Source organism: Trachurus japonicus, chromosome 14 (genome assembly GCF_045865225.1).
Source record: "Trachurus japonicus isolate A0001 chromosome 14, Traja_1.0".
Taxonomy (NCBI): Eukaryota; Metazoa; Chordata; class Actinopteri; order Carangiformes; family Carangidae; genus Trachurus; species Trachurus japonicus.
Genome location: NC_140920.1, coordinates 10,467,139 through 10,494,224, shown reverse-complemented (window position 1 = coordinate 10,494,224; position 27,086 = coordinate 10,467,139). Strand labels below are relative to the sequence as shown.

The 27,086-nt window shown below is 41.7% G+C and overlaps 2 protein-coding genes across 2 annotated transcripts; one reads left to right on the top strand and one right to left on the bottom strand.

The window, feature by feature from the left end:
- The first annotated feature begins 1,317 nt into the window (after positions 1–1,317).
- LOC146974279 (sodium- and chloride-dependent GABA transporter ine) lies at positions 1,318–7,744 on the top strand. Its single transcript, XM_085797444.1, has 13 exons — positions 1,318–1,481; positions 1,858–1,992; positions 2,119–2,323; positions 4,049–4,181; positions 4,263–4,397; positions 4,573–4,676; positions 4,792–4,916; positions 5,534–5,646; positions 5,739–5,879; positions 5,998–6,097; positions 6,381–6,481; positions 6,573–6,740; positions 6,858–7,744. Exons 1-13 carry the CDS (start codon positions 1,355–1,357, stop codon positions 7,008–7,010), a joined length of 1,740 nt encoding a protein of 579 aa, XP_085653570.1. The 5' UTR covers positions 1,318–1,354; the 3' UTR covers positions 7,011–7,744.
- Positions 7,745–7,799: 55 nt separating this feature from the next.
- Positions 7,800–26,652, bottom strand: dhrs11a (dehydrogenase/reductase 11a). The gene is made up of 7 exons (XM_085797451.1): positions 26,231–26,652; positions 11,077–11,286; positions 9,683–9,777; positions 9,216–9,345; positions 8,996–9,088; positions 8,840–8,905; positions 7,800–8,748 (listed from the first exon to the last, which is right to left on the bottom strand). The coding sequence occupies exons 1-7, from the start codon at positions 26,360–26,362 to the stop codon at positions 8,707–8,709; spliced, it is 768 nt and encodes a 255-aa protein (XP_085653577.1). The 5' UTR covers positions 26,363–26,652; the 3' UTR covers positions 7,800–8,706.
- Positions 26,653–27,086: the final 434 nt, after the last annotated feature.

Below are 27,086 nucleotides of genomic sequence, written 5' to 3'. Positions count from 1 at the left end.
GGACTGTTTTATTTTTTATTTTATTTTAGCTTTTATATTTTCTCCTTGTACAAAGAATTGGACTGTGCATCGTCTTTTAGATTTTGGTACCTGGCTTAATGGACCTGCCTGCATGACTGACCCATCTGGTGTTTCCCACAACTTAAAAAACAAACAAAACAAAAAAAACAGTTCATCTCTGCTGCTGCAATAGTTTCTGTTTGGAAATAGATGCAAGCTGGTCCTTTACCAAGAATGATCAAAACAGCAGGTGGATTAATCATTTCCAGTCTCCACAATTGCTCGATTCATGTCATGGTGGGTGTCACCATCCCACAGCCCCACATGCTTTACCTTTACTTGTCTACTTCTCCTCCATCACATTGGCTTCTTCCTGCACCACATCCCTTCTTCTAGCAAGGGTTGCCTCTGACACAGAGACTGGAGGTATGTTATTTGACCTGGTGTTACCCTTATACACCCGCTTTGCAGCAGACTCTTCCTCTTTAACTCTGCTCCCTTAGGGATGCTTCATACTGGTTTTTCCAGCTTCATTTATTTGACGCAATAAAACATTCCCACCTTTCTTAATGCTCATTGTCCCTCAGTTTGTGTGCCATGAATGTTGGTTGATACATGACGACTGCCTGCAACAACTTGTGTTGTGAAATGTTTATGTGCTGTATTCTTAGGGCATTCACCTAATAATGTTTATTTTTTTCACAATTTCCAAATAGAATAGGCCTATCTAAGTCAACATGATAGGCCTACATTTGTTGCTCTCTCATGAGTGGTGTAGGGCAGGAAATCAATAAAATATCTGAGTGGGACATCAGCATAATTGCATAGACAAGTGCAAACAGAGAAGGCAAATAGATTAACGCTCTATGGAAATCTGCTGTGTGGGTTTGTTTGTTGATTTTTTTGTGTGTGGTTATATATTCAAAGAGCCACTATCCATACCTGTACTTACGATAAAGGTCATTGTGAGAAGAATGTGGTTTATTTGACCTCAGTGACCCCACCTGAAATCTGTGTTACCGCACGTGTTGCTGAGAACAAATTGTGTAAGTTTTCCAGACAGTCATGTGTGGCATACTGCACAAGGTCCATAAAAAACCCATTTTTCTTCACCCCTGTATATCTTATTCAGAACAACAAATCTGAGGAGCTTTATGACATGTGTTAGCAAACACAGAGGTTTTCCTCTTTGTGAGTGCTGAAGCAGCTGCATACTGAAGCGTTTCTGCTAAGCTAATCATTAAGGATAATAAAAAGGAGGGTTATATCACCCACAGTCACTTAAATTCCAGTCAACTTTTCCACCGAGCTTGGGTCAAGACGAGCAACACTGTGGTGACAAAAGGAGCAAGACATGGATCAACACCTCAGCAGACCAACATGGAGCAGGCAGATAGAGTTCACTCTGGCTGGCATCGGCTACGCTGTGGGTCTGGGCAACGTCTGGAGGTTCCCCTATCTCTGCTACAGGAGTGGAGGAGGTGAGACAACAAGACAATTCATCATAAAACAGAAATATGAAACTAGATCCTCTCTGTAGACACTGCATATACCTTGGTCTCTAAATTTGGTCCAAAAGTTCACATAATGTGTTGTTAGTAAGCTTGGCTTAGCTCGTCTCTGACTGTGTAAAAGCAAATGCTCAAATTGTCCTATTTTGATCACAAGTTCTGTAATTATTTCTGCACGTGTACAGATGATGGGAAATCTGTTTATGATAATTAAACTATAAAGTTACTAATGACCTGGGTCTTGATGACTTTCTTAGAAGTTAAAGATTAGAGGACACCATAAAACTGCAGCCCTGCCCTGCTTTGCTGGCATATTATACGTGACATTTGACTCATTTCCCACCAGGTGCCTTTCTGGTGCCATACCTGTTCATGCTGGTGGTGTTGGGGATCCCTCTGCTCTACATGGAGCTGATCCTGGGCCAGTACATGCGGAGAGGGCCTGTCCACGCTCTGTCTAATGTCTGCCCACTGTTAAAAGGTACCATGTGCCATGAATGAATGTTTCCAGTCAGATCCATGTGTCCATACAACTGCAACGTGGATATCTCCCCCTGTCTGCATTATGAAAACATCATTTTGACATCATTTCTTGTCAAACCCGTAGGAGTGGGATTGGCGTCAGTGGCTATCTCCTTCATCATGTGCACCTACTACAATGTTGTCATCACCTGGGCCCTTTATTATCTCTTCAGCTCCTTCCAGGCGCCACTGCCATGGCAGAGCTGCAACCACACCTGGAACACACCTAACTGCACCAGCCATGCCACCAACAGCAGCTACTCCTCCACAGCCAGCCAGGAGTTCTTCAAGTACGTTTCACTGTGTGGGAGAATCCAGTACTGTCTCACAGAGTTACAAACCTACACTAGATAATGATTACGTTACAGCAGGATTAAAAAAAAAACAGTGGAATTTGACAGAGGGCTATGTTACTTAAAAAAACTAGTGGTAGCCTATACATACATTTTACAATGTAAAACTGAATTGAAATTGTGTCTTATCACATTCGTGGGGGAGATATCAGTCAAAGTAATTGAAGTTGAAGGTTAGTGATAAGATGTTGGCAAATAGATAGTGTGAAATGACAAGACACTTTTTTTTTCCTTTAACCTTTTAACTTTATCCATGATCTAATGCCATGTGATGATGACAAGCTGGAGAGTTTCATAATAACTGCATTTTTCATTGTGACTGGCTGCTGTTTGGCTGAGAGTGAAAGGACAGCTTGCGTTTTCTAATTGGTTTACTGATTAACTTATTTTACTTGAAACATGTGGGAATAGAGTGTAAGTTAACCCAAAATGTCAGCAAGACTAACTAATGTTTATTGGTGGTGAAGGCCACACTTTCACACCGACTCCTTTGGAAATCATTCATTTGTGAGAATCCAGTTAGAGAGCTACGACTGTACAGATACAATCACACCTGACTCGGAGTCTAAAAACTCCCAGGCCTTTGGACTGTGGAAGGAAATCCACGTGAACATGCAAAAATTTGTCCTTTTTTTCTCCATAAAGCATCAGCAGTAACAACTCATCTCTGCACATCAGAGGAAACTGCTTTGTTTGTGTGTGACAGCAGATTCAGCCAGTCCACACCCTCACACTTTTGGCTCTGTTAGGCTGCAACACTTTTGGTTCATGTCCAAAATTATCGTTTGATCTTAACTATTGTGTTGCAGGGAAGCTAATGATTGAAAAGAGGTTAGAGTCACAATGAGGGCAAATTAGGTTAGAAGAGTTTTCATGTTGTGGAACATTTTCTGCATTGAGGTAATGTAGGTCAGCATGTTGTATCACTTATAGAAAATTATCTGGATCTGAATTTGTCATCCCTGACTAGTGAAAACATTAGTGTTTTTTCTTTTTCTTTTTGATGTTTAATTTGTTTTGAGATTTTGGACAAATCCAAAAGTTTCACTTGTTGGTAGCACAAGATGAGAAGTCAGGGGTCTCAGAGGTTCAGGTGCATGAGGACCATAAACATCTGCACCAAAATCTGTCCATCTTTCTTGAGGATGTTGACTGTATGTGTGAGAACTTGCACCTGCTAGACAATGAAAGGGTATGAGATCGCCAAAATCATTAGCAGCCAATCTCTGCACTTATATATATGTCAAACCTTCACTGTTAATATTATACACTGCCATAATCCTAACCCCGTCATTTTCGTTCAATATCTGGCTAGGTATTGTTATCCCCAGTCTAGTCACATGACAATTGACCTCATCTGAATAAAATCTATTTTGGTTGCAATCCATGCATGAATATAAGTACATTATGTAGGCCAAATGACATACTAGGAGTACCGGTATGTTATCCTTATGGTAATATCAGAGGAAAATACTGGGGAACACCAAATTCATTAGCAGTCATGAATACCTGTTTTATGGTAATGAACCTAGATGTTCAGCTGTTTCAGCCCGTGTCAAACTGGTGACTAAATTTTACATCCCATATTGAAATTTTTGTTTTCATTTGTTTTCATTTCTAACCTCTGCTTCTCCTTCATCTCGTTTTTTGGCATCTTTGAAGATTTAAGATGCTGCAGCAGACTAGTGGAGTGGAGGAGTCAGGCGTGCTGCGGTGGGAACTCTTCCTCCTCCTCATCCTGGCTTGGATCATTATTTACTTCTGCATCTTCAAAGGGGTGAAATCAACGGGCAAAGTGAGGAAAGAAACAGAGAGACAATGAGAGTGAAGAGAAAGTCTGACAGCGTCTAACACATCTCGTTGTGTCTGTGTATAGGTGGTGTACTTCACGGCTCTGTTCCCGTACATTATCCTGATTATCCTGCTTATCAACAATGTGCAGCTTCCTGGAGCATTAGATGGAATAAAATTCTTCATTGTGCCAGACTGGGAAAAGCTGCTCTCAGTGGAGGTAAGAGAGAAGAGAGAGCACTCCAGGAAGTGGAAATAAATATATATACTGTTTCTGTCTGACCTGACCAGCACGGTCAGATAAAGATTTATTGACATAGATATCATTATTGGTTCTGGCAGTGACCAGCTTTTATAAACAGTTGTTGTTGGATGAACACCTCTCTGTGTTGCAGGTGTGGGTGAATGCTGCAGCTCAGATCTTTAACTCCATTGGGATTGGTTTTGGCTCCCTCATCGCCATGTCCAGCTACAACGCCTTCAACAACAACGTTTTGAAGTAATAACCCAGAAGTCCTCGTCCACCCGCCCCCCACACCTCCTCAGTGCTGATAAAAATGAATTCTGGGCAGTAAGACAGCGGTATAAAGAACATCCTCTCTCTCTCCCCACAGGGACACCCTGACCATATCCATCATCAACTCCCTCACCAGTATCCTGGCAGGCTTCGTCATCTTCTCTGCTTTTGGATACATGTCTCATCTGCAGGGTATTCCTGTCAGCCAGCTGGCTGTGGATGGTAAGAAAACAGTGATAATAAGATTAACTGAGTTGGCTTTGATTTGGAGAAATTCGCCCCTTCCCCTATAAGAGTTAGATAATAGAATAAATACTACGTTTTGGTTTATTTAATGTATTATATCAAGTAATGTATAGAAGAGGATATTTCATCCATGTGAAGGATTTTAATTCAGTATCCTTAGAAGACAGTGTTCCTCTTCCAGGTACTGTACATTTGTTTTAGTCATCTTTATAGTTGAGGTAATCAATAATTCATCAAGCTACAACCAAATGAAATATGAGTCTTAATGGCTAAATAAAATAATCAATAAAAACAATTCAAACCACCATGATTCAGTAAAAAATTCAAACTGAAAAAAAAGCTATCTCATGAGCCACTCATACTTTACTGCTGTTACAGAAACTGACTGATGTTCTTGACCTTTGTATCAAGAGCAAGTTCTTATGCTGACATGATGCATGCAATGTCAATCATCCATATACTTTATTGTAAACGGCCATACAGTACCATTACGGGATGAAAGCTGTAAAAACACTGTCACAGTTTCTATGATTTCATGTCACAGTTCATTCATTTTGAAGGATCTTGATGCATTGACAATGTTTTGTTTCCAGGCCCAGGATTGGTCTATGTTGTTTACCCACAAGCCTTTGCCAACATGCCAGTGGCCCAGCTCTGGGCCGTGATGTTCTTCTTCATGCTGCTTTGCCTCGGACTGGACAGTGAGGTTGGTCATTTTAGAAGAAAAGACAGAATTAACTCAAAAGTTCGTCTACACAAAAATAACTCGAGTATCTTTTTTTTTTCTTCTGTTGCCAGTTTGCAATGATTGAAGTGATGGTGACCAGTCTCTTGGACGAGTTCTATCAACAAATCATCTCATTTTTCAAGCGGAAGGAGCTGTTTGTTCTGGCTCTTTGTTGTGCCGCCAGCCTTTTAGGAATTCCTTGTGTCATGCAGGTACACACACTTTCACTGACTGAGCAACCTCTAATCATATTATCAATCAAACCAAACTGCAAGAACTTCAGTCTCATCCCTTCATACCATCCTAAAGAGCGTTCCTCTGTCTGTCCAGGGGGGGATCTATGTTTTCCAGCTGATGGACCATTACACTGCCATAGTGTCCATCATGTTCCTGGCCTTCTTTGAGGTGATAGCCGTCTGCTGGTTTTATGGTGAGCAAAACATGCTTGGTTCGCCAACAACGTCCAAGACCAAGTCATCATTGTCTCACCTAACACCTTATTTGGTGTCCTGTTAATGTGATGATACAAAGTTCCTTGGAAACTAGACAACAGCTCTCTATGATTTATTTAAGCCAATATGTAGTATCCAATTTTAGTTTTCAAAACTACCATGCTCTAAGACTCTGTCAGGTTGCAACTAAAAGAAGCAAAAGAGGCTGTCAGTGTCTGCTAAACTGGCAAAGTGATGTCTAAAGACATTTTCCTCTTGTAGGCGTGAATCGACTTTCAGACAACCTGCAGGAGATGACTGGGAGAAGAGCAAATATCTTCTTCAGACTGTGCTGGCTGATAATTGCTCCTGTGCTGATAACTGTAAGTCAGGGAGCTTTTTTAAAAATATATAAATCAGCAGGATTTCTATTCTAAAGTGTCACAGCCGTTAATGAAATCTTTGTTTCTGCAGGTTATCCTAATTTTCTCCATCATCCAGTTCAAACCAGCCCGCTATGGGGACTATGTCTTCCCTCCCTGGGCTCAGGGGGTCGGGTGGGTCATTGCCCTGGCCTCCATCATTTGGATTCCTTTCTGTGCAATTCACACATTGTGGGTACTACCTGGCTCACTCATGCAGGTGATCTATATTTAACATTTGCCTTTTCTCCTTCATCAAGTCACTGCATCTAAAGATCATGTTCATATAAACCCAAGTTGTATGTTAATATATATTACTGCTACGCTTCTCCAACAGAAACTGAAGCAGTCCATCATACCGTATGGCCTGGATGAAAAGACAAAAACACCGTATTATGAGAGAGGAGGGAGGGACAGTCATCCAGTCATAGCTGTCATCAGCTCCAGCATGTTTGTACGTGAAAAACCAACCGGTCAGACAAACTTCTGATCGTCTACCTCTGAACTTTGCACCACCAGTGCACCATGTTCACCAGAAATTGTCTGTCATCAGTCTCTTAAACCTCGAACTTCTGTAAAAAATTAAACAGAAGTGTACTATAAAAATTATTTACATGATTCTGAAACGTGTTGCTGCATGTCTGCAGTGCAGATAATTTAAAATGGCCATTTTTTTGTAAGCCAGTGACTTTGATTTGAGATTTTGTTGAACTTAGTGTTTGATTATATTGTTCATTTTTAATATCTCAGGATTTTGTGGTCAGATACGTGTTTAGAATCTGTTATTGTGTGGATTTTCTACATCTGGGCGGCATTTCCTCTGCTGTCCGCTCTGAACTACAAGGGAGTGGCAACCCAGCTGAACACATGCTTCACTGTTCTTATTTGAGGATTTACATTGAGAAGAGCGCCATCTTCTGGCCATGTATGTTGATACAGTCTTAAGGGTTGACAAATCTGTGTTGAGAAAAGACACAGAAGACTTACCAATTACATATTAGTGATAAAACTATTTAATATTCTCAGTTCAAACAGGTGAACTTCCCATAAAACATAAAAGACTTTGGCCCAATTCGATGTGGCTGACTCATTTATTAGGTCAAATGCAACAGGGCACTGCTGATAAAAATGATATATGATGATGGTTAACAGATGAGTATATGGGTCATGCAACTCTCTTGTCATGTCGTATGAGGTGTAATAAAGACATGCCACAAAGTCCACAGCTTGTGTCGCGTTTCTGCAAAGGTCTGGCGAACACAACACAACACAACTGACATTTGGGGAACAGTTTTTATTTATTAATTTAATGAGAAAGTTCCACTGAAAGGTACACATCTCTAAGGTATACATGTGCACTGAATTAGTCTCCTCGCCTACATGAGTTGCCAGTGTTTCTGTCTTATAACGCCGCAGAAATGAATCAAAAGTGCAGAAGAACTGAAATTACACAGGCAAAAGGTGGATTATAGAAACCCATGTGCTTATCAGACATCTCTCTCTCATAGTTTTCCTGATTTTCTTATATGGGGCTGAAAACTGGATCGATCCAAACAAGGGTAACTGGATGAGTTTGTGAAAACATATGGTGAGTACAGGTGGGAGGATGGACAGACCTTTGACGGTTAGATACAGTGAGTATGAGACAATATTGTCTATGGTTAGTGAGTATGAGACCATGTCTATCTATGATCAAAAGTTAAAATATTTATGTAAAAAAAATATAAACAGCAATTACTCTTTCCATTTAATTTCAAAAAAGATATGTCATATGACCTACAAAAACAAAAACAGAAAAAAAATGTGCAATCAATGGCATACTTTTCCCTCTGAAGTGATGGTCGTACAGATGTATGTACAGACCACATAGCACAGCAGCAACTCTCCTTTGTTATTTGTTCCTACTGTAGTCTGGACTCAGCCCAGCTCAGGACTGGGCGCGATAATTCACAAATACCAGTTTGCTTCATTCAGTAGTATTTTCGTAGTGGTTTCCTAAAGTCCACACCCTTCATTTCCTTGCACAGCCTCCTTAAGGCTCCAGCCCTCCTTGACCACATCCCTGCAGATCCAAAACAGCTGTAGTTGATTTGTTGTATCCCCCTCCCCCCTCCCGTGCCCAGCAGAGGTCGCTAAGGAGTCACCGTGGCTGCTGTCTGCTCCTCCTGCAGCTTCCCGTTTCACTGCTATGACACCTGCTCCACTGGCCTCATCTGCACATCTCCGATCTGATAACGGGAAAACAAAGAAGATCAATACAGAAAGCAAAACGCACATGAGAAAGGTATGAAAAGCAAGAGAGGGTTAAGAAAGACACACCTGGACATGAGGAGGGGCACTGAGGACATATGTGACTGCACTGGCTATGTCTTCTGCTTTCAAACACTAAAAAAAAAAGTTGAGACAAGAGGTGTAAGTGATGGAAAAGTACCTGGGTTGTTTTTCATTTTCTGAAACACATCTGGTTTCTCTTACTTTCATACTCTCATACACTGCAGCTGCTTTCTCTGGATCGCTGTTGTGGTGCCGGAAGGCAAACTCGGTCTCCACTATTCCAGGAGATATACACTGCAGAGGAGAGGAATGAGGGAGAAATGTACTGCTTATTGCTGTCACGAAAACACAGTATCTGATTTCAAAGTAAAGACCTAGTGATTGGATTCATGGATGTGACCCAGGCACGCTCTGAATTTACCGTGGCTCTGATGTGGGTGTTTGCTTCTCGCAGCTCTTGTCGTATCCCCTCAGTCAGAGCAGTCACAGCGTATTTCGTGGCACAGTAGAAATGCTCATCAGCACTTGGTACCATTCTGTGCCCACCCATACTGTAGAAGATAATAGAAGAAGAGATATAAGATGTATTTTTTTTGTATCTTCAACCTTGATTGAAGTCCAAATCGAGCCTGTGATATATTTGTCATGTCATTTTAAAACGCTGACTTCCACGGCAAGATTTCTCACAACGTCAATATAAATCCAATATTACTATGATGGCGATGCCAAATTGCTATCAGTTTGTCCCATGTCCACCAGGGGCCAGGTGGTGGCTTTGCTTAATGCCCGCTGGATTAAAAATCACTTGAACAAACTGACCGAGGTATTTTCAGATTAATCTATACATTCGCTCTGAGATTTGGAGACAGTTTGCATAGATTATCTTACCTGTTTATATTGATGATGTGGCCATCATCCACATTCCTTTCCTTCATTGATTTGTACGCCTCACGTGTGCAGATAGACAAGGCTAAGACATTCACCTGCAGAGGAGGGTGAAGACGGCAAACTTCATTCAACCGTTCATGTATCGGTCTATCTATTTATGATGCAGAGCCTAATTGTGTTATATTGTGAAATCACATGAAAGGATGCCCTGTGATAACACTATCAGATTAGCCGACTGATGTTCAGTGGGTCAGTGTGTTAGACCATCTGAACCCGCTGTCCCTGTCCAGGCTGTGGCCTCTAATCTGCCCGTGCAGCGGCGATACTCATAGATGGCAGGTTAAAGCCAACGTGGTGTCAAGATAGGGAGGTGACCAAACAAGGTCAGTGTACAGATTAAACACGGGCTAAAAATACACGGCTGTACACATTCCTGTGTGCTGCCATGACAACAGATGGACAAAGCATTACGAACGCAGGACTCTGGAGACTTCAGACTTCAGAGCAGGGGGTCTTCACTGGTCAAGAGCTCAATGAATCAGAATGTAAAGTCCCAACAAGAGAAATGGTTCTGGCTTTCATTAGTGGCCCTCTTCTGTGCCAGCACTTCTCCTCAGAGCCATTGAGGCTGCCTCAGTGAGGGGAGGGGAGCAGGATGTGTGTGTGTGAGAGTATGTGTATATGTGTGTGCAGCATGGGCGTAATTTATGGGGGGGTTAGGGGGGTTATAACCCCCCCCCCCCCAAAAAAAAAAAAAAAAAAACAAATTCAGCCAATATAAACAGTCATAATTGGTTAAGCCCATATTCTGCTCAGAAACATAATGAAAAGAGCCACAAGGCCAACAAACAATTTTAAATAGTTGGTTTGTCATATAAAAAGGAGAAAAACGACTCTCAAAAAGGAGGTAATAGTCATATCACTGAGTTAGCAAGTGAACTGTTATCTCAAGTAAGCTGATTTGCTAGTGGCTAGAGCTAAATCTAGGGGGGGACATTACATATAATGGTGGTAAATGACTGAAATAACTTTTACTACTGTAACGAATATGGAAATGCCAAAACAAAGAGGTAAAGCCTCAGCTTTGTCCTTTTACCAAGGTTAATGATTTTGCAGTTTTCCACACATTAGGACACATATACGCTGACTTTTTTTGCTTATAAAAAAAAAATCCCTATATGGACAGAGATCTTAACCCCCCCAATGTTTAACCCAAAGTTTAAGGCCCTTTGTGTGCAGGCCCATGTGTTCAAACATTTCTGCTTTAACTCTTACAGTACCCTACATCCACTCTAACGAGACACCAGTTTCAGCTGCCGATGAGATAATTTTACCCATCCCCATTACAAAGCCTTCTAAGAATTAATGTTTGTGTGTGTCTGTGATACACCCACGTCGATCATGTTCCTCCAGCCCTCTGTCTTTCCGCTGAGCAGGGGCTCGTTGTGGGCCAGTCCGGCATTGTTGATGCACACGTCCACGCCCTTGTGCTGGGTCTTGATGGCTGAGAACATGGACAGGATCTCCTCCTCATTGGACAGGTCGCACTTGTAAGGGATGAGCGTGCCACTGTAGCCTGCACTCTGACACTCTGCTGCCAGTTTCTGAAAAACACAGAAGACGGAAACCATCAAATATATTATCTGTGTGCACACGCCTATGTTACAATACTGATGGCAGACTGATGCACCGACTTCTCACTGTGACATGCACAAAGGCAAAAGTCATGCATTCATTTACCTTTCCTATTTTATCTCTTTATTGTCTAGACATCTTATATTCTTCAGTGATAAAATGATAAAACCAACTCTCTGCAATGGTTCAAGGGCAGAAAATAATCAGGTTAAATTGTTTACGCTGAATAATTTTTCTTTTCATTGGTTTACTGTAGTAAAATGTTTAAACAACCCCCCTGCACCCAATTAATTTTACTCGGTTTAGGCCCGTTTATTTCAAGTGTTTCTATGGAGCATTTTTATTCTGTTTTGGGCTTTTTAAATCAATTTTAATTGGAATATTAAGCTCGATGTAAATGCACCTACTGTTAGATAAGAGGAAGAAATGATTAACCTGTAGCACAGTAATTAAAAGTCGTAGTCCTCCACCCTACCGACTTAGACTATGAGAGAGCGGCGAGAAGATGCAGCCATAAAATCAACCCCACATCAGTGGAGGGTCAGTCACCAGTGTAACCACAACCACTCCAGTGTGATTACATTGTTTTCCTGATAATAATACCAAAGAATAGCTTTAACCAAATCCCACCTTTAACCAAAAAAAAAAATCCAAATCATGACCCCAGATGACGAGCAGTGAGCTCCGGGCTGATGGGATGCCTCTGTCTTCAGGATACAGCTGGGCTGAGCCTGCAGCAGGACAAGCGGGCTACACTCCAACCAGGTCAGCTGGCCGTCCACCACTGTGGTGTTTGATACAAACTGACACAGACCCACCGCCCCCCCACCGCCCCTCCCCTGCTAGGCACAGCTGCACCAGTCACCTGATGTCTCATCCTGGGTGCCGGTCAGACAGGAGAGGCGTGGGTGACACAGGGCTGGGCCGGTGGCACACACGGAGGATGCATTGTCACACACTACATACGTGTGACCAAGAGGATTAAATGTCCAAAGGAAAAACTGACCGTCTAAAAACTTCAACATAAACTTGTACATTCAACAAAACCTAGTGCACCTGTGTTGGCACATTTGGAGGAATGGTTACAAGAACATGAAGTTGCAATTAGATATTTTCAGCAGAGGTAAAATAGCCTGATGCTGCTTACTCAGTCTTATTTGATCTTTATGCTTATTTATCTGACACATCTTCACAACTATCAACTATCCCTTTAATCTGCATCACCTGTAATAAACTGGTCATTACATAATATTAGTTAAATAAAAGTGGAGGAGATTATTATCATTTTCCATACAGATGGTTTTTAGATATTTAAGCTTTCTCTGCGTAAAATATATTTTTAGCCGACTGATTTAACTGTTTAGCCCGTATTTTTAGCAGGCTAAATATAAAAAGGCCAGGATTTATTTGTACCTCTGCCTCTCTGTGGATGAAAGCAACAAGTCCATGCCTCAAATAAGCTTTGTGACAAATGTGGTAAATGGCAAACTGAGGTTGAACAAAGTTGACGTGCAATTTACATCAAATGTTGCATGTTAGAGGGTTGGACTGGTCCTTCCAGTCCTGTTCAGCCATGCAATTAACAGATTTGCATAAACCCCTCAACTTTTGAAACTATTTCTTCAAGGCCTACACAACGCCATTTGCCCATGAAGACATAACCACACTTTTGTTTTTGCAAATTTCCTTCTGTCGAGTACTGTATAATGCAGCAGGAAGTAGCCTATATAATTATTACTATACACAACTCACAGTCTGAAGAACTTTCTGGAGTAAAACTAACTCCTGACAAGAAGCAGCATGATCTCATACCTGGAATTTCACGACGGCGTACATCCAGAATTTACATAAAGTGTAAAGTTGTCATAGTGTGGATAAGTGTACAGACACTACATTATGCTAATCACAGCTCCTACTGCAGCCGCTCCTTATGGAAACTACATAGGCTATATGCTGGGAGGCCCACTCTTTATGATCACAATGAAAATAGATAAAATGATCACTTTGGTATTTTTCTTAAAAAAAAAAAAAAAAAGCGTAATGTGGGTGAATGTATCCTATCTCACACTTGGTGTGCAGATTTCCCTGCTCTTCCTCTAAGCTGTTTAACTGGGATTATCCAGAGAGAAGGCATTACCCGAATAAAGCTGTCAAAAAGCTCAAACACTGAAAACACTTGTCTCATTTGTAAAGACTAAAACTAACTCTTCTGACCATGTTGTGTAGAGGTGGAGCTCTCCCCTCTGTCCCATCCCTTCACTGTGAGTACTGTGTGAAGGTGTGATCACAGCTCTGTTCCTGTTAAGTATCTGGGCTGCTTTTAGTCCCTGCTCTTAAATTCACACTTGCCTGAATCCCAGGAGGGAGAGGCTTTCAGGCCGGAAGGAGAAGACAGACTGACTAATGGAGGGCTCTTCTTCATTCAGAAAGGACGTTAACGTAAAGGGAAAAGCCAGGCCTGTCTTTTGTTACAGGGAGAGAATGAGTTGTTTTACTCAAGACTTCAGCAGGAGCAGCACAGTAAACAGACTGTGATCTTGGTCCAAGTACAGGAAGTGTCAGGCTGTGAATGTGGGTGTGTGTGTGTGTGTGAGAATGTGTGTGTGTTCTGGCATCAGCTGTACTGCTGCGGTCAGTACCAGCCCTTTCTGGCCTTGCCTACAGAAATGGCATGGCACTACACTTTTCTGCCCACAGGCAAGTCTGAAAGTGCAGTGGCAGCAGCAATATAGTTGAACATGTTGTCAACACACAATTCATAGTTGAACATGTTGTCAACACACAATTCATAGTTGAACATGTTGTCAACACACAATTCATTCATCACAAACCAAACTGAAAGCAAATATTTTCAGGCTTTGGCATGCTTTATGTGTATTAGCATCATGCTTAGGGCTGGTTATCGCTATCAAGTTGATTTGATTCCAATTCACAAGGTGCTGATTCAATTCGATTCGATATTGATTCATTTAGAGAGACAAAACTAACGTTGCAAATTGTACAAAGATTAAACTAACCTGACTAATCAAAACTGATGTTATATTAAAAATATTCATGTTTACATTAAATTGAGAAGTAGTCACATTAATGCGCATATATTTAACATGACCAACTCCAGAAGTCAACAGTGCAACAGCATGCATTAAAAGATCGATTTGAGGATTTTATGAATCGATATCAGATCTTTCAACTTAAGATTGATATGAATCGGAAAATTGATTTTTGAAACCCAGCCCTAATCATGCTTGTAAAGCATTACAACCACAAACTATGTCTTGATGACACACTTCCACATCAGTCCAGCTAACTGAGCTGTGGGGAAGTAAACCTGAAGGGTTAGGTATGTCACAGGACAAACCCACATCAATCAGAATGGACACAACCAATGACATTATATAACTATTTTTCTCTCAAAGCAGCTTGTGTTCAACTACTCGGTGTGCGAGTTTTATTTCTTTATGTTTTTTTTTTTTCTTTGAATATCGATTACAAAATATTTTACAAGCACAAACCTGTTATCATGTCACCTGATTCCTCGGTTACATACTATGGTTTGGTCTTGTGGTTATGAAAGACTGCAGAGACACACAGACCTCTGTAACTCAAATAAAAATCACTGTTTGCAATTACCCAGACGGTCGTGATAAGACCAATACTGAAAGATAAAAAACTCTTTCAATTCTAAAGACAAATCGTGTTATAACAGGTCATAAAGCCTTTACATGCGACAGTAATGGTTGTACATACATACACGCACATGGCACTCTCGCACATGTGTGCATGCCCATATAGTTACATTCATGGTCTGTAACCCCTGCAGCGGGCTGTTATATAAGGTCCACAATGCAACGGACATCACTGTCCCACACCATGTTCAATCATTCACCCACTCACGTGGAACTGGTGCAAGTGGACCAGCACAACAGCACTGTGGGGAGTGGGGGGAAGGAAGAGATAAAAATAAAGATGCTAAAGCACTGAAGGCAGACACGCTCCAAGAGGTGAGCCAGATCAATAGTACGAGGCGACAGACATGAGCAGAGACAGCTGAGAAATTATATTTGTCTCCGATTGATTCAAGGGTTCTCCCAGACAAAAGAGGACTTGTATTTTAGGGCGCCGTGCCCTCTTATTCTCAAAAAGAAAACTCAAAAGATGTAACAGACAGCCATTATTCGGCCAGCGTAGCCCCTCCCCTCTTCATCCTTCCTGTCCTGTCTCTTAAGTACCTGTGACACACAAAACAATTTTGCCTGTCATAATGCATTTTCATCCTCATTACAGAGACTGTTGTCCAGTGATCACAGAAAGTGTGCAGAAGGAGGGAGGAAGAGGGGGAGGGAGGGTTGGCAACCAGAAAGTGAAACAGAAGGAGAGAGAGAGAGCGCGGGAGAGCAAGAGAGAGAGATAACAAAACCTGAAGCATACTGCATTAAAACTCATGATAACACATTCAGATCTCAGTGTGATTTACATTGTATGAAGGCAAGAGATCAGCGGCAGCGGACGGCCGTGCACGTGCACGTACAGCGAGTATAAACGCTGAAACACCAGAAGTCTGTGCTGTACCAGAGAGCAAAGATGGTGTTTGAAGCCATGGCAGAAAACATCTTCATTTAATGTTTGAGAAAAGGTCTCAACAACAGTAACACATCCAGTTGTGATGCTTCATTCTGCCTTCAAGTCTTATCACTCATAATCCAACTGAACCGCTGTTGTGCGGTATAAAAATAAACGAGGAAATGCATGTTTCGCCCGAGCAACTAGTCATGAGGGGGTCAAAGGCGGCGGCAGGCTGTATAACAGAATTGCAGCGCGGCGGAGGGGACGGTTGTGCCATTATCTCTGCTTTACACACTGAAAGACTGCCACTAAAAGGTCTAAAGGTTGAACTGGGCGGTTTTTACAGCACTTCCCTCAGGACAGCCTAATCAAGCCGAGGCAGATAAGGAAAATAATTACACTGCTTGTTAGTAACTACATTCATTGACAGACTTCTGGGGAGTTCCAGGCATTGAAGTATCAGCCCATAAATATCTGCAATTCAAAAATATAGTGCTGCTGGGTGGTAAGTAAACTGCAAAACACTGTGTATGATTACAAGCACATGACATCTCATGTTTGGCCTGAGTATTTGTTGGCTTAAATGAAAAGGCTTTTATAATCCTGACAGGCTAGAGACAGAGCAGGCAGCCAGGTGTTGTGTAACAGACTGGTGTAACCGGTGCCGTTGGATGTCATTTTCCCAAAGTGATAAAAAAGCAAGAGGCGGAAGCAGATATTTATGCTAAATAAGAAAGTAAATGATGTGAGGGTGACATTTCTGCAGTGCCTCTGTACTAGATTAACTACACAGAGCCGCCTTTACTCCTGAATTCACATGGCTGTCAGATGATAAAAAAAAAGGCTTCCCATCTCTGTTGTTTGTAGTTGAAACATGCTGAGGGCTGAAGATTTCCTCTCATGAACCAGCATGAAGTGCATGCCTCCTCCATGTCCTGTCATGTGTTTTTGCTGCACCTGATGCTGGCTGTTGGTAAACCGACTTCGCTCTCAGCAGCACGGGCCTGTAGGTGGCCCTGATGCTGCCTCCCAGACAAAATCGTGATGCATGCTATGTTTATGATGACTTCAGCTCCAAGCACACACACACACACACAAAAAAAACACAGACACAGACGACGAGTCTCATGGAGACAGCGTTGATCTGACCAGGTCCAAAATGAAAAACCTTTTTCAAAGTGGGCCAGCCAGGACCAGGTCTATTCAGCATGTGAGGTTAGAGAAGCCATAAAATGTTTCCAATATCAAACAAACACCCAGCAACAGATCCAATTTGGCTGCCGTCGAAGCCAAAATCTAATCTAATTTGCATACTTTCTTGTCAGCCCCCAACCCCAGATGAAAATATTGAACTGGGTGAACTCAAGTTGTCTTTGTGTTTGTGTTGTAGATTCAGAAACTCCTTTCACCACAACGTGCTCTCTTTCTCACGCTGCTCTCTCTGCTACAAATGTACACCCACCATTGTAATTCATTAGAAACACCACTCTGACCAATAAAAGGCTGAGGCATCGTGTTCTTGTAACGGAACAAGGGAAATCACGACTTAAAACCACATGAAATATGGATGTGATGGTGTATACGGACCAGTATTGTGTGTACATGTATTTATATTTATTTAGCTAGTTTTCTGGATTTCAGTGGCACACTATGGATCTCACAACTGTCACAAGCTATGCTGTAGTCATCTCCTTATATTCGTATGATTTTACTTGTTAATTTCAATGTAACTCACCAATTAGGTCTGTAGTACCTAACTTAAGTCAACTAACATTGACACACCGTAAGCAAGTGTTTGCTGTACTGATATTTAAAAAGGGGGAATAAGAGCACAAAAAGAGTGGAAAAATATTATTGTAAGATCCAGATGTAACTATAAGAACGAAGAACCCTGGTTGCTGGGGTGGATGAAAAAGACTGAGCAGAGGTGGGGTAAAAAGTGGGTTACATTACAATTAGGATCACAGGAGGTTTAAATGTGAAGGTGAGGAATTATTTATGAGCTGCAGTCCATTTCTATTCTAAGTTGTGTCTAAGGCATAACTACTAATGTGCTTCTCCTGGGTATACATTGTTTTATCCACACCATTTGATGTGAATGTGAATTAAAACACAATGTCATCAACACAATATTTAACTTATTATATTTGCATATCTTGATATGAACTCGAACTGAAGCTCCCAACCAGTACCTACATGAGTTTATGCATTGCGCTGCTGCCACACGATTGGCTGATTAGATAATTGCATGAATGGGCAGGTGTACAAGCATTCCTAAAAAAGTGTTCAGAGAGCGAGTGTACATCCAGTAACAAGTGCGGGCCTGCTGCTGCTGTTGCACTTAGCAGCTACATGACATCTCCTCGTTTGCACAACAGGCATCTTCACTCAAACACACACACACGGAGAGGAGCTTTCCAGCAAGTCTTCAACAGGACAGGACAGGACAGGAAGCACCCCACCTATCATAGCAGGAGGCCAAGGAAGGAACGTCAACGCCAGTAAACCTTACACCTTGAACGATAAGCCCAGAGAGGACAGCACAGTGGTGGTGCGGGGGGAATGACGCATGGGGGTCGCTGAGCTGTCTAGACAAATCAGACTGTTAACTGTGCAAGACCCAGGTGATCCAGCAATAGCAAGTAATTAAAAACACGTCTGACCCAAGAGTTTTACGTAATTCATAGAGAGCGCTGTGAAATTTACCTGATTTAAGTGCTTTTTCCGTTTAGATTCATGTGCAGCGATTGTGCTGGTGGTGCAGTGCTGCAGTTATACTGGTCTGAGAAATGCTCTTTGACTAATGACTTATGGAGAAAAGAGTAGGTATATCATACCAGGGTTTGAGTGGAGAGGCGCTGCAAATGAAATTAATCAATACAACTGAAATCTTGATATTAGATTTGGCCTGGCTCTTCTACAGGCATCAATCCGTCTCGCACCCACTGCACCTTCCTGTTCAGCTACACAACAGAAAATTTTGCGCAGGCTGTGAAAAACTAGCCAGAAAAGGAATAAATGAAGATGAATTTTAAAAACGGCAAATGTAGTGTTGAGGTTAGTAGTTGAAATGAGCACATATTTTGTAATAGTTTCTGAATAGATCATGACAAGAATGTGTTATTTTTAATCAATAACCTGATGCTCAATCCATTCAGATATTCTTTTGGCTCTTATCATATGGGGCAGTGAATGAAAAGGCAGGTGAGTAACTGCTGCTGAGGCTGCAAGCGGTAGCAGCATGCAGGTTGACACTTTGGTTTACAGTATCCTTTGTGAGACTTTTCAGACGGTGGAAAAGGTTTGTCAGCACAGGTCGCCTGAAACACATACCGCTCTGCTCTATATTATCCAGCTCAAAAATGAGAAGCTGATATGATATGATATAATATGATATGATATGTGATATGTGATATCTAATGAGCTGACTTTCATCCTCTTATGTAGATGTTTGACTCAAAGATGTTTTATTGGATTGTGCAACAATACATGTTTTTAATACATACATGTTTTTTTTCTACCCTTGTTTTGGCCTTTCAAATCATGTGAACCTATTCTGTAGCCGGATAAAGCAAATGCACCGTTACCTGCATAAATGGAAAACAGATGCATTTATTCAAATTAATTTCTCATCGATCTATCTGTATGCCATTGATGTCCCTATGGACTGCTGCTTGGAGGATTCATACATGCTGTTATTTGGTGTGCTGTGAACGTTGGTTCTCTTGGGGGCAGAATCCATGGACACACGAGGGATTATTAGTTAGGTATACGGCTCTGTCAGCTCACAGCTCTGATGGAAAACATGCAGTCAGTGGAAAATTTTTCTGTATGGGTAAGACAAAAGCTTGTGAGCTGAAGAGCAAGTGTGCGGGTCAACGCAGCAGTGCAGTGATTTCTCACTCAGCCAACGACCAAACACCAAAAAACCACAATCAAAGTGATGCAAATGTTCAAGGAAACTATGTTAAATGCAAAAAAAGGTTGGATTTTTTTTGCAATACAATGTGGGTTTGGGAAATGTCCAAACAACCATCGATCTGCATGTTTTCACACCATACTACAGGAACATCAACAAATAAAGATGCATAAAGAATCAGGACGCAAACTAAAAGAGAGATAGAAACAGAGTGAGGCAGAGGGTGTGAGACAAAGAGAGTAAAGCTGTCTGACCTGACCCACTTCAAATCCTTTCTAGAGTGAAATCTATTCACTGTGAATAGATGGGCTGCCCAGACACAACCAACAGGAGGTGACTGAGACAGCTTCGGAGTTGTAGACAGAGAGACACTGCCTGAGTTTTGTTGTGTCACCTCAGCTTGTGAAGCATGACTGAGCACCTTTTAGCTCCTTCAGATTGGGCACCAAATCAAAGCTGGTCAGCCAAGGTCTCAAATTAACCTTCTGGCTCACCTGCCAAGGGCTTTGAGTTTTATTTTAGGACTTACTCACTCAGATAAAAGTTGCTTAGGCAAGTTAAAAAAAAAGTGTAAAGGCCTCTGCTTTGTGCAGAGCTGCATTAACAGGCAGCCAATCAGCAGCCTGTTAGATAAAAGCTCAATCCAATACTGTGTTAGTCTATAGTTACCAAGTCTCATAACATTGCAGAAACTGACCACTGAGTTCAAATGACATCATCTAAAAGATTTTACGGGTTAGAGAGATGTTCATATGCAAATCCGCCTTTCTTTAACGCTGAGCTCAATCATTTGACATCAGTAATGATCCTCCCTCTCAGGGCATCTGTGAAGCAGAATCTCTTCCCAATCTCTTGCTCTCTCTGTACAACCTCTCTGTTTTGCACTAGAAAAATCACAAATAATGTTGGTTAAATTTATCTGATCTAAAATTGCAACACCCAAAGCTTTGCGTTTTGACAGACGCCTCTGCTCTGTGAAGCCTCAAAGCACCCAGGAAGTGACAGCTCACTCTATTAAATGGACTTAAAATACTAACACCCTTTTTTTTTTATCTAGACAGCTATATCCATTCACATTAAGCCTCCGTTAAAGTAAATGTAGCGTGTGGCTCTGTGACTACCTGCAATGTGTTTTTTTTTTTTTTACAAAAGAACAGTGAGCTAATGTTAAGCTAATAATACTGAATTGTTTTTCGCTGAAAAAAGGAAAACCTTGTGTATGTAGACTGCAGCTTGATTTTCCACAGACTTTTATACAACACTTACAGGATGAGACAGCTGCAGTCACCACCTCTCAGCAGCGTTACCTGAAGGCAACATGAGCAGCAGAGGGAGGACACAGAGGAGAGGACCGATAGTGAGCTTCACTCACATCAGGAATATAGCCTAATCTTATTTATTGACATTTTATATTTGTGTCCAGAGAGATATTGAGTACATATGTATACTTCTGGTCTACACGTTATTGTCGCTGCTGTAGAAACTATCTTTTAAAATTCTTTTCTTTTATTCTTTTTAAAAAAACCGTCGTAAGCCGTGTTGTATTGATGAGTTACAATATATGCACAATATTATATAACTATTCCCGATGAGGCAACCTTCACTGTCTCACTGCTGCAACCTCAACATCAGCCTAAAGGACCTTAGGGAAAACCTGCACTAACACTAACACTCAGCATGTGACTGCTGTGCGGTCGGCTCGCCTAATGGTGGAGGAAGTCAAAGCAGCTGTACAGATGCATACACTTCATTATTATTTATAACAACAAGTCATACCATCATCATTGCAATATTGAACTCTGATACTACACACATTACAGATTTTCCCTCATATCGTGCTGGCCTCATACTGTAGGCGCCCCCCTGAATTTGATTGATTATGCGACAGACCCCGCCCAAGCCCAACCTCTGCCTCCCCTGCCCCACAGCAACAGCAACACTGGCATTAATCTCCCCCACACCAGCCCTGCAGAAAATGTAACACATAAAGATGAATTATGAGCTATACTGTAGGTATCTGCTATATAAAATTTATACTAGCAACCCCAACAGCAAATACTTTAGATTTCATTACTAGTAGTTAAAGGTAGGGTTGGAAATCCTGGAAAAACGGTTCTAGCAGGCCATATTTTGAAAAATACACACGTCAAAAGTCCAGGTCCCTTTCCTCAGACTTCTCTCTGTGAACAACTCCAAACAACTGGATGTTTCATAGTGTGTGTTTTGGACGATTCAAAAGTGAGCACAATACGCCACCATTATATGAAAATCTGTTGCCAGCCGGATCCCCCTCGATAACTCCAAAAGTTCTTCGAACCCTTCCTTGGCATGACGGCGAGTAGAAAATTGGTGAATTATCGATTTTGGGTGAAGTATCCTTTTAAATTACTTGGTTGCAATCGGGGTGTGGAGAGGATTTCAAGCAATTCAGTAAACACAGCCACAGAATAAGATCCACAACCCTACCTTTAAGCTACACTTGTGAAAACAAGTTCTGGGAGCAAACTGATTTTTACTCCTGCCTTGCTACATGATAGGTGCTATACAGTAGGGATTGTCCCAGCCAAATGTAGTAAAGGGTAGTCTTAAATCTAATATATTTGTTTTTAAATCAGGTAGTATTAAAAGTTGTGGTGATCAGCAGCAGAAGTGCATACTCCCATAACTCTCCATTTACTACTGCTTCACATTGTGCTGGGTAAGCAGATACTATAAACCCACAGATATGAGCTATGTGGGCCAGACCGCCTTCATGGTCCAAGTAGAAAAAAAAGTGACTAGGTGTACTCTTCCTACTCAGTTTGATGTAAGCTCAGACATAAAATCCTCCTAAATTGCAGCAATCTCACAATATGTCCCTCCTCACCACCACTCGACTCAGCTGCTGCAGCGTTAGCTTGTGCTGAACATGTGCGTACAACATACAATGGCGCACATTATGGACCGCACTGTCCGAAGCTCAGGGGCCACGTTTTAAACGTTTTCTAACCTCAAAGAATAAATACATTGTGTGTGTGTGCACTGTGAGGAGATTTTTTTTCTTCTCTTCCAACTAAAGAAAAGCTTCTTCCCTCTGGTTTTTTCACAAGAGTTAATGAGAAGCTGTGTTGCTGCTTCTTGGATGCGGCCTCGCCATCTCCATTCCTGCACAGAGGCCATGGTGACCACACGTCTCTCTCCAGCTCGCTGCTCCCCCGCTCCCTACTACATAGTCTCACTGACAACAAAACAATACTGCTGCCACAACTCTTCACTCCCCTCTGTCCATGTTTTAAAAAACCAAACTGAAACCTATAACATTTGAATGCATTTCACCTATTCCATCATCGCTCTGGTCATTGAGACCGGATGAGAATATTGCAGTTGGACAATCTGATCATAAAAGTTGTATTTCCCCGCCAAACAATAATAATAAAAAAAACACTAAAGGGGAAGTTAAGAACAAATACAAAGTGACGGACACTTTGCATCCCCCACTAGCAGCATGCCAGGTTTGGCACAACTACAGCAAGAACCCAGTTTACAGCAGAGAGAGTACAATACTGGCTTTGTCCCCCAACTCACACAGACATCTCTCTAAGGTCTTGAACGAGTGATGAAATCTATCGAAGAGAAGAAGAGATGGAAAACTTGTCACTCTGTACAATGCGATCTTTATGTGTACTTTGGCCTCGAGTCAGTTCAATCTAAACTTTAATTTCACATATTACAAACCACGATAAAAGGGCCAGGAAAGATTACAATGGCTGTGATGTAATCGGTTCTTAAATGCGGTCTGACACAATGTAAAAGCCGTATTAAGAATTTAAATGTTGTGACCTTGTTTTTAGTCTTGCACAAGTCACAGACAAGCGTTTAAACTAGCTACAGCAGTTAACTATTGACAGGAAGGATCATGTGACCAGAGTATGAATGGAGGGAGGCTATCTATTGTGCAATTCACACCCACTCTGTGCATGTATGAGTGCATGCGTGTGTGCGTGCTTGTGTATGGTCAAGGTGGGGAAAATACTTACATTTGAAAAACAAGACATGACTGAAATTAGGAGCTTTTTCTTTAACTGCTATCAAGAAAAGAAAAAAAAACTCATACAGCAACAACATACAGTTCAGGTCTGTTTATGTTTTCATACTTTCAATATACCGTCATCAAAAGAATTCCTGAAACAGATGTTGCTGCCATACTCATGTTGTTGTTATTCTAACTATGTCAACGCAAACTACAGCAGTAGGATTGACTCCAACAGCCACCGCACTGAACCGAGGTGGAACAATGAATCATTTGATCAAGTAGCTGATCGCCAAATATTCAGTAATTGTCAACAACAACCAGGCCTTTTTCAAGCAAAAGGAGCAACAACAGATTGAAAAGAATTTGTCATGGCTAGGTGCATTAGTGGGTGTGTAAAGTGTACTGTACAGGTTTGAAAAAATAAATAAATGATTAATCTGATTGCTACTGTAAAATAATACTGTGTAGTTCTAGTTTTATTCACAGGAGTGAACGAGCATGTACTTAGGTGACATCGACTGTACAGTACAACAACTGAGTATAAAAATATGCTGCCGCTGTTAACAACCCCAGGCATGTCAAGCTCCGCAACTCTGCTTTATGAAAAACACATTAGCTGTGTAAAAGAGGGGAGGGGGGGGGGGCTAAACATAGCTGTAGTAGGCATTTTGCAACCTAGCGCTAGAAGCTAGAAGCTAGGCCAACTGTGGAGCGAGTGAGGAGAGTAAAGGCTTAATTATTGGCTGACGAGATAAGCAAGGTGCTGCTGTGCCTTATGTGGCTTACGGACAGTAAGAGCTGGTGGGGTGGGGCCGCTGACATTTGCCCTGGAGGAGGCGACGTCCACTTTTAAATCCTGCTCCCATCAAAGTCTCTTTGTGTGAGGAATGGATGTGTGTGTCACAGAAGTTGAACTACAACACCACAACTTAACACATTCAAAATGCAGCTGACAACAAAAACTTTCAGAGTCATAATGGGAACAGAGTTTTAAATTAACCAGGCTTGTCTTTTCATATCACAGTGGCTGTGATTTAGATCTTTGGGTTGTAGCTAATTAAGCACAGTTTAAGGGGAGGAAATATGAAATAAAAGGAGTATATCACTTTATATACTGAGATTTATATGGACATACACAGTCACATATGGTACAAATGTAGGTTTTTGCTCCATTGTCCATTATACACTCTCGACAAGACTTAAAGCGTGAGGGTCCCGCCCTGACTGTCTTAAAAGGCCGATGGGCATCCACCGACACCTCCTCTTTGGAAACTGGTGAGGTAACGTGACTCTACCTGAGCAGGTTTATTACTAAACCCTGGCAGTGAGTCAACTGGAGGTTGACAGGGCGACCTACTACTTACTGGCACACAGGACAGCCAGTACCAGGTAGTAGGTGTCCTCCTCCATACTATAAGAGTCATTTAGCTGACACTGAATAATAACTTGGAGCTCTTACTGCTGCTACCCCTGACCTCTGACCTCACAAGAGTATAGGTCAACCAGAAGAAAGTGTTTTATTTTTTAAGAAAAGGATTAATAACAACAGAGATTATTGCAGATTAGGTGTGTGTGGGTGTAGGAGCATCACTACTGCCTCATTTGGTGGGAGGTACTGGACTGTGTGCCATCACATACCACCTCAGTGTTGCATACAAGCCAACATGTGACATCCCAGTCTTTCACCTCATTGTGATTTAGCTTTGATTTACACCTCTGTTATTCTTTATGGTTATTTTAGATCAAGTTTAGTATTATATGTCACCTTTGAGAGACGTGTAGGGGTAATGAGACACTTCTTCTTTTGTATAGTTAGTTATCTAATAGAATAACACATCAGACCTATTAAATCAGGGCTCTGGACTAACTAACTAACTTTTTTATTTATTTAGTAGGGGCACAGTGGCCCCTAACTTAAAATATTAGGAAAGCATGCAGAAAATCTAGGGGCGCACACTGTAAATCGACTTGCAAAACAAATATTCACATTCCCTTTTCGTTCATGATCCTCACACACATTAACCTGACACCAGATTTCAGATTACTTGAGTCGCCTCTGAGAAAAGAAAAGAATAACAGCAAATTTACTGGTTGCACATGTGCAAGCAGATGAAAAAATGACTTGCACTGTCTCAAATTTTACAAAGCTACAACAGCTGCTTCCGTAGCCACATTTGTTTTGCTTTTTTTTTTTTTTAAATATAAATATTGACCAAGGTCGGGGCCACCACCACAGGTTTGGTTTCTTCTGGCTGAAGTTGTTGTAACAGCTAACGTTAGCTAGCGGCTAGCTCGTTTGTTGAGCTAGCTATCGGACCGGCTTCACACACACACACACACTTACTACACACACGCACACTTACACGCACACACAGCTGTTAATGACAATGAGTAAATTCAATAATAATCATTTGCCAACCTCTATTTTGTCGACATTCCTGGCACAGCCGACGACCCTCATGCCTTGCTGGACCAGCGCCCGGGCTGTAGCCGCTCCGATCCCCACCGAGGCTCCGGTCACCAGGGCAACTCTGCCTTTCCACCGCTCCATCTCCCCCGGCTGCTGTGCACTGCGAGGCGGCGTCCGTCCGTCCGTCCGTCCGTCCGCCTGGTCCACCCGCTCAGTTCAAACTGTCACGGCTGCTGCAGCAGTGTTGTCGTGTGCGATATTATATTCAAATTGGTGGGATGATATGATGATGATGATGCTGCAGCGGCGGCGGCTATAGAATTAAAAGAAACCCTCCTGTCTCAATCAGCGCAGCAGCAGCAGCATCCAGGGCAGCAGCGACCAGCAGTGTGCGTGAGCTGGGCTCGTCGGGTCCATGCGCTCCTCTGGATGAAATATGAAAAGCCCCGGAGCGTGTAAATGTTTGGTTCACTTCACCTCCCACTCTCTTTTTGAGCCCTCGGGCTTGGAGAGGTCATCTACCGCCGCCTATTGGAGAATACCATAATAGCATATAAATTACTTTGCATGTTTCCTTCACGTGTTCTCCATAATGAAAGCTTTTTACTCAGGAAATTAGATATTTTGTACTTAACTGTGCCCAAATAATATTAAAACACTAAGCGATTACTTTAACGCATGCTATAACATTAGTATATCAAAGTATGTGATAACATATAAATTACTCTGCATGTTTCCTTCATGTGTTCTTCATAATTAAAGGGTTTAGTCAGGAAATTAGATATTCTGTACTAAACTGTGCTAAAACGTATTAAAATATGAATTGATTACATTAATGCATGATATTAGATTATCAAAGTATATT